This window comes from Vipera ursinii (assembly GCF_947247035.1).
Source record: "Vipera ursinii genome assembly, chromosome: 1".
Classification (NCBI taxonomy): domain Eukaryota; kingdom Metazoa; phylum Chordata; class Lepidosauria; order Squamata; family Viperidae; genus Vipera; species Vipera ursinii.
In genome coordinates, this window is record NC_139512.1 from 206,618,614 (window position 1) to 206,629,942 (window position 11,329).

Consider the following 11,329-nt stretch of genomic DNA (forward strand, 5'->3'; position numbering starts at 1 on the left):
GGAGTTCCAGAAAAAATCTACTTCTGCTTCATTGACTGTGCTAAAGCATTTGAGTGTGTGGATCATAACAAACTGTGGCAAGTCCTTAAAGAGATGGGTGTACCAGACCATCTTATTTGAAATTAAGACGCTTGCTCATGGGGAGGAAAGCCATGGCAAATCTAGACAGCACACTAAAAAGCAGAGACATCACCCTGTCAACAAAAGTTATAGTTATAGTTATAGTTTATTTGATTTATATACCGCCCTTCTCCTTGGTGGGACTCAGGGCGGTTCACAGGGCATACATAAGAAACACTATACAAAAATTAAAAAGAATTAAAAAAAAAAGTGTGTATAGTCAAGGCTATGGTCTTCCCAGTTGCAATGTATGGCTGTGAAACTTGGACCATAAGAAAGGCTGAGTGCCAAAGAATTGAGGCCTTTGAGCTATGGTGCTGGAGAAGACTCCTGCGAGTCCCTTGGACTGCAAGGCGACAAACCGGTCAGTCCTAGAGATCAACCCTGACTGCTCTTTAGAAGGCCAGATCCTGAAGTTGAAACTCAAATACTTTGGCCATCTAATGAGAAGGAAGGACTCACTGGAGAAAAGCCTACTGCTGGGAAAGATTGAGGGCAAGAGAAGAAGGGGACGACAGAGAATGAGATGGCTGGATGGAGTCACTGAAGCAGTAGGCGTGAGCCTAAATGGACTCCAGAAGATGGTAGAGGTCAGGAAGGGAGGAACGTTGTCCATGGGGTTGCGATGGGTCAGACACGACTTCGCAACTAACAACAATATTCTAACCACCCAGTATTCAGTGTCCTCTGAAAGGATCACTGATTGCATTTGTATACATGCAACCAGAGAGGACAGTTCTTCTGGCACTGCCACTGAAGCAAAGCACATAATTAACCTGAAGAATTAAATAAAAAATTTGGTAATGACTACTAACCTGGATCCTTTAAAAGGGCAATGGTTAAATTCATGGTAGACGGGTCTATCAAGGTCTACTACAGACACAGCATTATCTTTAGGCTGGGGGTAGCATGCCTCCCAATACCAGGTACAGGGCAATATTCCATCTCCTATTTGTAAACACTAGCAGGCACTGAGGACCCAGACTGTTGGGGGCAATAAGCTGACTTTGTAATAATGCCGCTGGGGGGGGGGGCGAAAGCCCTAATAAGCAGGCATATACATAGAATGAAGGCTATTGCTAAGCACATTGATTTGTGCTTTAAATTGTAAGCCGCCCTGAGTCTTCGGAGTAGGGCGGGATATAAATGGGATTAAAATAAATGAATAACTGAACTGGCCACTGTAAGAAATGCTGGATTAAGTCTTGGCCTAATTCAGCCTAATTCTTCCCTAACAACACTTTGAGCAGCAGAGGAAAGATGGGAGTTGTGGTCACTTTGCAAGCCTCCCTTCTGAATTATTTACACAGCTCTAAAAATAAACCATTTTTCCATTACCTGGCCGGACAGTCTGCCACTGATTTGTTGGATAAAACACTTCCAAGTCTTCAGAATCAAAGTCCTCTTCTTCCTCCTCGATCACCTCCAGTTCTTCCTTGTTTTGTTTTTTTAAATCGCTCTCTTCTTGTTTTGTCAAAGCAAATTCCTATATACAAAAAGATAGGGATACTTTAGACCTGTGTACAAAGGTAAAAATGTCCAGTCATGTCCAACTTGTGGGGGGGAACAGTGCTTATCTCCATTTCTTAGCCAAGGGAGCAGGGTTGCCAGAAATTTCCGTGGTCATGTGGCCAGCATGACTATACACTGAGGCACATGGAACACTGTCAATTTCCCACCAAATTGGTACTTATTTATCTGGATGCATTTGCATGCTTTTGAACTTCTAAGTGGGCAAGTGCTGGGGCAAGTAACAGGAGCTCACCCCATTGTGCGCACTTGGGTCTTGAATTTAGGCTGTCAGCTTTCTAGTATATATATTATCTTTTATTACCAAAAATACTCTATGTTTTACACATGCATTAAAAGGTCTTTTAAAAAACCAATTAAATATGGTGGATAACTATCCACACTGAAAACACAGCCGCTCCCACTGTGCTAAAAGGAGAAAGATTATCTCCTGCTCGCCCATATTCATTCTGGCCAATGGCTTAACTTTCTTTAGTGAAACTTATTCAATACTTGTTTATTAAAAATACTTACTGCAACTCTGTCATTCAAGCATGAAGAGAAACTTGTTATAAAAAGCAGCAAGACCACCAAATTCAGCTTTGTCACAATAGAGGACCAAAAGCAGACGACGTGAGGCATTGCAACCTGAAATTAGACAGTTGATTAATAGATCCCTGCCCATTTCCATCAGTTATTCTCATCACATTTTACAATTTACCATATTCCATAGAAAACAAACATGACACTAAGCAGTAAATATTGTTGTTGTTGTTAGCTGCGAAGTCGTGTCCAACCCATCGCAACCCCATGGACAATGTTCCTCCAGGCCTTCCTGTCCTCTACCATCTTCTGGAGTCCATTTAAGCTCACGCCTACTGCTTCAGTGACTCCATCCAGCCACCTCATTCTCTGTCGTCCCCTTCTTCTATTGCCCTCAATCTTTCCCAGCATTAGGCTCTTCTGCAGTGAGTCCTTCCTTCTCATTAGGTGGCCAAAGTATTTGAGTTTTAGCTTCAGGATCTGGCCTTCTAAAGAGCAGTCAGGGTTGATCTCCTCTAGGAATGACCGGTTTGATCGCCTTGCAGTCCAAGGGACTCGCAGGAGTCTTCTCCAGCACCATAGCTCAAAGGCCTCAATTCTTTGGCGCTCAGCCTTTCTTATGGTCCAACTTTCACTGCCCTACATTGCAACTGGGAAGACCATAGCCTTGACTATACGCACTTTTGTTGACAGTAAATATTACTTGATGCAAAATATATATCCCAAAGCTCTGTTCCAAAGATATTGATGCACAGGTAAATTTCATAAATTTATAATCTTATCACAGAGAATATTCTTTAGTCAAGTGCAAATTCATCATGCAGAATATCTATAGTTTAAGCTTATACTATCAGTGTGCAGTCTGTATACCAGTACTTTGATTCCCTACCATATAATTAATATGAGAGTTCACAGTGATTCAAATAAGTGGTCCTTATATATATTTAAAATAATGATAAATGTGCACAGTTTCTGCTAATACTGCTTCTTTCCTTAGTTTTGTTTTCTTTTTGAATGAAAGTCTGGGTGGGAAATCCATGACTGTCCAAGTAAAAACAGTATCCCTTCCCACTAACTATAAGGGCAGCAACTGCTCAGAATTTTAAGTAAGAGACATCTGGGGGGGGGGGCACAAGTTCTACCCACTTAGTAAAGGTGGTTCTTCCACCCTAGTTTTGTCAATTAAATAAGCATGCTCTGCCAGTAGGCTGCTATTAGCATTCTTTTCTGCATATATGGAGACAGTAGTTTGGTAGTCACAAGGAACCCTGTAAGGTGAAATACAATAAAGCTCTGTTACTCACAAACCCAAAACAAAAGTATTGTTTTTAGCACCACTCCCTCCATCTTTCTTTGTGTCCACCTCCTTTATTCTCCTAATCTTTTTCTTTATGTCTCTTTTTCTTTTATTCTTTCCCCACCTTTTTCTTTACCTCCCACTACGGCAGTTCCTTCAGTGAAAACTGAAATGGGAACAGTCTGTTATGCCCTTCCTTGATAGGAGTTCCTGCTGCTATGTGCTACCTTCTTGAAAACCAACCCTACTTGCCTCCTAAGAATGAAGTCAGTGGGGAAGCACACTTGGTACCCCATTTGTGGCAAGGGGAGAGAACAATTTTACTCCATCTCTATCATCACAAAAAGGCCTTTTAAAGTCCTTGAATCACACCATTCATCACACAAAACTACTGAACAGAAATGACTGCTGAGCACAACTTCTGGGACCAAAGGAACAGTGAGAACTAGAAACGTTCACACAACGGGGTCCCTCTCCTTCCTTTACATTGCTTTGAGTTATCAGCCTGGGATACTATCACTGTGATTTTGAGGTAATTTATGGTCATTTGTTCTGCCTCTTGAACTTTGGGGATTGTTCCTTGGCAAACATCATCTGGATTCTGATATTTGATTGAGCTGGTTTTGCAGTGGAGGTAGTTTTGTATTATTTTGTTGATTTTTATTATCTTAAGCTGCTTGATTGTATGTTCCCAAAGTATGGCAGTATTTACTTAGCTAAGGATGAGGAAGGACTTGCTGTTCATCTAAAGCATTAATTGATGACTATAATTATATACTGCTAAACATCTGAATATTGTCCCAAGTAGATTCCATTTCATAACACTATCACCTATTCTACTATGGCAAGAATACCTAGGGGGCATATTAAAATGAGAAAAAAATCTGGATTAAATACTCAGCTATAAATCTCATGGGCTGTGCAGTTAGTTTACAATTCTCATATAAATCCAGAAAAATGAGTAAATGAAGTAAACTCTGCTCAAGTTAGCAAGAGGTGTATCGTGCAAATCAGAACCCATGGAAACCATGAGTATTAGCTCCCTCTTAGATAGAAAGCTACCTGTGTGACCTTGGGCCAGTCACTCTCTCTCAACCCTTATAGGAAGGAGGCAATAGCAAGCCACTTCCAAAAAAAAGCTCACCAAGAAAACTGTAGGGACCAGTCCAAGCATCCCCACCCCACCCCAATTTTCAAAGCAATATCATTTATTTATAACATATTTCTTTATAATAAAGTGCTTCTTGTTTTAATGTTTTATATTGGCATTTTTTATTAATAGTAAGCCGCTCAGAGTCACCTGGCTGAAATGGGAGGCATATAGGTTCAGTAAATAAATATTTCTCAAGAACAACTTCACATGCTGGTATTAATAGAAAGATTATCTTTAAGGGTACATATTATAATTAAAAGTTGATTAATCTAATTCAAGAGCCAATACTGTGTAGACTTGACTCCTATTCAGTGGTGGGATTCAAATATGTGAACAACCAGTTCTCTGTGTGGATGCCGCTTTCAAAAGTCCATTCTGGGCCTGGGCAACAAAAAATTAGCTACCGGTTCTGCCAAACTGATGCGAACTGGCTGAATCCCACCACTGCTCCTATCCAGTGTTTATCTATCCGAGAGGCTGTTCTATCAGGGCAGCAATTGGAGATGGGACGGGAGGCAAGTGACACGGAACCACCACAGTTCCTACCACACACTTTGTGTTGTCAACACCGGCTTTCTAAAGCTGGGCCAGAAAGAGCCAATCCGCCCATAATCTTCAGGGACATGTTGACAAGCAAAATAAGCCAGTTCTACCGTGGCTTCATATTCCTTTTTCTGAAGTTAACATTGATTTATGCAGTAGAACTCAAGCATCCAACCCACATGGCCCAACTAAAGCAGAAGAGAACGGCGACTATTTCCCTTCACTTCTATAGGTAAAGGTTAATAAGGTTCCCCCGCTCATGCGTGCTAGTCGTTTCCGACTCTAGGGGCCAGTGCTCATCTCCCGTTTCAAAGCCGAAGAGCCAGCGCTTGTCCGAGGACGTCTCTGTGGCCATGTGGCCAGCATGACTAGACGCCAAAGGTGCACGGAACGCTGTTACCTTCCCACCGTAGTGGTCCCTATTTTTCTACTTGCATTTTTACGTGCTTTCGAACTGCTAGGTTGGCAGAAGCTGGGACGAGTAACAGGCGCTCACTCTGTTATGTGGCACTCGGGATTCAACCCGCCAAACTGCCGACCTTCTGGTCAACAAGCTCAGCGTCCTAACCCACTGCGTCCACTTCTAGAGAGTAGAGCTGAGGTCTTCAAACTTGGCCTTTTTATGACTTGTGGACTTCAACTCCCAGAATTCCTGAGCCAGTGTGCCTGGCTGAAGAATTCTGGGAGTTGAAGTCCATGAGTCATCAAAGGGCCGAGTTTGAAGACCTCTGGAGTAGAGCAAATGCGACACCAGTTGCACCCAACGGTTTCCAACACAATTCCCATCAGCCGCACAGAAAGCAATCGAGAGTCAAGTCCAAAGCATATGGGCAGCACGTAGGACGAGAGGGGAAAGATCCCCGGCAGCTTAACTGCTGATAGCGCCGCTTCGTGCTTGGAGGGGATGCCCGCTTGCCTCGGAAGGATCCCTGGGAATGCGCACCACGACCACGCAACCCTCTCTCGCCCGCCCTCCAGCCCCTACCTCTTTGCGAACCCTCTTCCAGCAGGAGCCGGATCCCGAGCCTCCCCGAACGCACTCTTCACCAATCAGGAAAGCCTGCGTCACTCCCTCGCGTCACACTTCTCGGGCAAGAGCTCCGCTCATTCAAAGGAAGCCGCGCTCCCAACGTGGCTGCCCTTGCAGGAGGTGGCATAGAGACAAGAATTTTAGAGGCGCTCATCAGCTCGCAAGTTATTACAGTTCCTGGTCCGTTAAGTGCCTCTCCGCCCTGATCAGATTCTGCCTCGGACTGATTCCAAAGGTCAGGAAAAAGCGCTCATTACTTTTTTCTTTCAATTCCTCTCCTCTCTCTTCGCTTTCAGGCACAGTACATTTGTATGTACGTATCTTTAGCCATTTTCTTTCTCATCTAATAATGGCTTTGTCAGCCTTCATTTCCCTACCTAGTGAGCATAAAAAACCCCCCTAAATTTGAACACAGGAGGCATCTCCAGTATAGAATACTGAATCAGATAGATCAAGTGTTGCTTCACGAATTTCCACTTTTAATAAAGAATTTTTTTTAAAAAAAACCCCAATTCTAGCCAATAACTCATCCTACAGAAATTAACTTTTCATCTTATATCTTTAGTTTCTACAGGAATTAGTTATTATTAATTTGTTATCCTGGCTTTTATTTTTAAGCTGCCAATTTATACTGTTAATCTACATTAAAGGGGGGGGGATTATTTAAAAGGAGCAAACTGCCAACTCTGCATAGATTCCAATTATAGTCCAAGCTTTGGCCTTCATTTAAAACATGCCTCACACTAGTATTAATATAGGCAACCTTTTCCAAGGAATCACCAGTGTGCCTGTAGACAAGAGGCTTTCTTCCCTATCTTAAGAAAAAAATGAAAGAACATTTCCAATATCTTCAGTTCAAAAAATTCTCTGAGCTACAGATAAGGAAAAGGTAAAGGTTCCCCCGCACATGCGTGCTAGTTGTTTCCGACTCTAGGGGCCGGTGCTCAACTCTGTTTCAAAGCCGAAAAGCCAGCGCTTGTCTGAGGACGTCTCCGTGGTCATGTGGCCAGCATGACTAGACGCCAAAGGCGCACGGAACGCTGTTACCTTCCCACCGTAGTGGTCCCTATTTTTCTACTTGCATTTTTATGTGCTTTCGAACTGCTAGGTTGGCAGAAGCTGGGATGAGTAACAGGCGCTCACTCTGTTACACGGCACTCGGGATTCGACCCGCCAAACTGCCAACCTTCTGATCAACAAGCTCAGTGTCCTAACCCACTGAGCCACCGCGTCCTACAGATAGGCCTCCTCAGTTCTTATAGAAAACATAAATGGTGCGTGCCAAAGATTCATTTGCAGGCACTCCCCTTCCCCTATTTCTCTTGAGAGAACAAAGGCAAAAATAATATGAAGTAGCAAGGAACAAATAGAGAATGGTAGGAAGATTCTTCACCTGTTTCCCTGTGATTTTTGTGAGTAGCCACATACAAGAGCTGACTTTTGGAGCCTATGGCTGTATCAGGAACTTGGGAGTTTGAAGTCCAGGAGTCATAAAAGGGCCATAGTTCCCCACCCTTATAGCAATTCATTAGTGAAAGCAGTCAGGTCTTGTTCAGAAAATTCCAAATCAAGCCCCAAATTCTGCTTCTCTCTATAATTAGGTGATGTCTGCCTTCATGAACCTAATTTTATAAATCAGGAGACTATAATGTCAAAATAACCAGGATATTATGATATAGAATATTATTAATTCTCTGCAATGACATGTTAGCAAATGCTTTTACAGAACGTATACTTAATTTGGTATGATTGCTTCTTTTTTTAGAAGATCCAAACAGCAGACTGCCAGACTATTTAAATTACAACACAATAGCTAAGTGGCAAGAAAAATCAGAAATAAATGAAATGGAAACATATCTACATTAGCATGGTGTAACAATCTGAACCTAATTAGGCAGTGATAGTTTCCTGTGGCTAACCATGGTTTATTCAATTAACCAATTAATTGATCTTACTCCTGTATGGGCTAGGTTCTCCAGTATTCCATTGTATAAAGTATCTGGCTAGCTTGTGTCTGTGTATTGTGTGGGCAAAGGAATACTCTGTCCAGACTAAACCCACTTAACTGTGTTGAAAGAAAAGTCTTCATCATGGTTCCATCCAAGCTGGGAATAAACATGGCGACTGCTTTAGGAAGAAGGTTGTAGTTTATTGAAAAGGAGAACCAGACAGGAAGATGGCTGGCAGAAAAGAGACTGAACGCACATAGGGAGTGGGTTTTTATACCCTCTGGAGCCTTTTGTTTGGAGCTGCTTCCTGTTCCTGTTTGAGGCTATTTCCTGTGTCATGAACTTATGACCTGAGTCTGAGTGTGCCTTTCTGGTATTCTGATGGTGATGGTTAATCCTATTATGTCCAAAGGTCATTTTCTGCATCCCTGGGGCTGGGCTGACGACTCTTAGAGTTTGGGTGAGGTATGCAGATTTTAGGTGTCTTTGTCTTCTTATTCAGGGGGCCTGCAAACTTCCTGGATTTACATCTGCATTTATACAGAACTGGTTTCTGCTTGGGGGAGGGAGACCTGGGGCTATCAAGAAAAACTGGGCAGGTTTTCCTGCTTCTTTAAGATCCTTTGAGGAAATATATGTTTCTGCCCTTTTAATATTTCCTTCTCTGGGGAGCTGACTTCCCATAACTGTATGTTAACATATTTTATAGAATCATAGGGTTAGAAGGGACCTTGGAGGATTTCTAGTCCAACTTCCTGCCCAAGGCAGGAATCTTTATACCATCCTCGACAAATGGTTGTCCAATCTTTTCTTGAAAACCTCCAGCGATGAAGCACCCACAACTCCAAGGGAGGCAAGCTGTTTTAGACTGATTAATCATTCTCACTGTCAGGAAATTCCTCAGTTCCAGATTGGATTTCCCTCTAACAAGCTTCCACCCACTGCTTCTTGTCCTGCCCTCAGGTGCTATGAAGAATAAATCAACCACCTTTTCCCTGTGACAACACTTCATTGTCTAGAGCCCATTCTAATTTTGATTTATGTTTTCCCCTCCAGAAGGCTCAGAACAGTGGCATTTGTTAGCATTTTTGCTAATATTTAAAAAGCCAATTTGGTGTAGTGATTAAGGCATCAGGCTAGAAACAGGGAGACTGTGAGTTCTAATCCTGCCTTTGATACAAAGCCAGCTAGTATATACCTTGGGCTAGTCACGTTTTCTAAACCCTAGGAAGGAGGTAGACTTGTTAAAATTTGCCAAGAAAGCTTGACAATGCAGTCTCAAAGAATCAGACACAATTGGAAGAAAAAAATAGTTCAAAATCTACAATAGTTGTGTTGAAATCTTGTTAAGCCAAAACCAGATGAACAAGTTACATTTTAATTGGTGTGAAAGTGTGAAGCCACAGAATACCTTGCGGATTGAGTATGGCTACTGCCACTGGAGATTTCTAGAATGTGTGGACTGAACCATGTTGAACTCAACATGTTGAACTCAACGTGGTTTATTAAATTAAGCCAATTGTCTGGATTGTTAGAACATAAGTGAAATGTGTATTATTGTTGGATTTTCAAAGTAGTCAATCCCATTTAAGTCTAGCTATTTTTTTAAACGCAGGCTTATTGCGTTCATCTTCCCGATGCTAATTTGAAGAGAAGGGGGGAAAAAATGGTATCAGTGCCAGTAAAGAAAATTTCCCTCTCCTGCTCGGAGGTAGGGTGGGGTGGGGGACATAAAAGACCTGAAATAAAATCAAAGGCTCAGTTTCTCGCGATAGATGCTGGGCAACACAACCACCGCGTTCTCTCGCGAGAACCGCATTCGCACAAAATTCGAGGTCCTGCGGCCAGACGGCGCATGCGTCGGTTAGATTAGCGGTCCAATACGAGCGGTGTGGGAGTGAGACCTACGCAGCTTCGTTTGGGGATTATTTTTTTCCTCCTCTTGGGTCTTTCCCCGCCCCCCAGGTTTTATTTGCGGTAGCGATGGAAAAATAAGCGGGAAAACTCCCTTGCTGAGGTAGGAGTGGTGTAGGTGGGTGGTGTCGATTCTTGTTAGGCCGCTGCGCCGTTTGGCCTGAAGAACCGTTGGCAACTTGGAGGGAGGAGGGGCGCGTGCTGCTCTACAACGTTCGTGCGCATGCGGGGAGGGAAGAGAAAGGGGAGAAGCCCTGCCCGCTGGAAAGTGGTCGCGCGCGCCCTCACAGTGAGAAAATAGGCCTCGGCGCCGAAGCCCGAGGTGTGGTCGTGCGCATGCGCGGGTCGGAAGCCAAAGAAGCCTGGTTGAGTCGAGGTTTATACGACCTCCTTGTTCTTTGTTACGTAGGCCATGTTTATCACCTCTTGGAGTAGCTAACTGATTTGCATCTTGTATCTTTATCTTGTGTTCTTGGGCGCTTCTTTGCAATTTAAAAGGTAGTGTTCCTTAGTATTTCTCGTTACTAGCGACGATCAAATAAGGTATGTGCACGTTTGCTCAGAACTAAGTTGGTTTGCATTCAGGGATGCTGATTACCAAATGCATTGCTAGTGCTATTTGAATATTTAATAGTGCCTTCTGGGCATTATCCCTTTGAACTAGGCGCTTGGTCTAACTCTAACGCACGATTATTATTTTTTTAAATGGTAACTGCAAAATTGACCCCAAGTTTACTGATCGCCATTTTAAGATAATCGAATATTTGTCGTCTGCTATTGAGATGGTTGGATTTGATCTCAGTTGAATGGCTTCTGATTGAATGCAAATGGAGGGATTTTTAAAAAAAAAAATTCATAGAAAACTAATTTACTTTGGCTCGTGCAAAGAGGGAAATTTGTTCTGAATATCTTTTGTGGGTGATGGTTTCTGTATATGAAATACGCACGGCTGCGAATTTGAAGTTTTTAAACACAGACAACTTGAATCTTAAGACTTGGTTGTAGTGAGAGTGAATCTCTGTTGTATTTTTTTTCAAGATTCTAGAATTGTGCTTAATTCTATAAGGTGATTCCTCATGCTGATCAAAGGCCCGATTAATTCCATCAAACGCAAAAAATTCAATTGCAGCCTATATTTCATCAGGATTTGATATTGGAGGTGTATTGAGACTAGTAATAGCTGTTTTCCATGGTAGTTTCCATAAAATTATGCAAAATTGAAATGTTTAAAGAATAGAAGTAGAATGTTCATCAGAATTGGTTAATGAATA

The 11,329-nt window shown here is 42.5% G+C and overlaps 1 protein-coding gene across 5 annotated transcripts in view; it reads right to left on the reverse strand.

Moving 5' to 3' along the window:
- Positions 1-6,234, reverse strand: part of SIL1 (SIL1 nucleotide exchange factor) — a 40,872-nt gene extending 34,638 nt beyond the window's left edge. For 2 of the 5 annotated variants that reach the window (XM_083349145.1, XM_083349141.1), the window contains exons 1-3: positions 6,151-6,234; positions 2,164-2,277; positions 1,459-1,606 (exon numbers count right to left, since the gene is read on the reverse strand). In XM_083349145.1, coding sequence (XP_083205271.1) covers positions 1,459-1,606; positions 2,164-2,271 — 256 coding nt within the window. In that variant the 5' untranslated portion in view covers positions 2,272-2,277; positions 6,151-6,234. Of the gene's footprint in view, positions 1-1,458; positions 1,607-2,163; positions 2,278-3,318; positions 3,925-6,038; positions 6,091-6,150 lie in introns of those variants that run through there. The other 3 variants (XM_083349143.1, XM_083349144.1, XM_083349142.1) reach the window with 3 other exon arrangements.
- Positions 6,235-11,329: the final 5,095 nt, after the last annotated feature.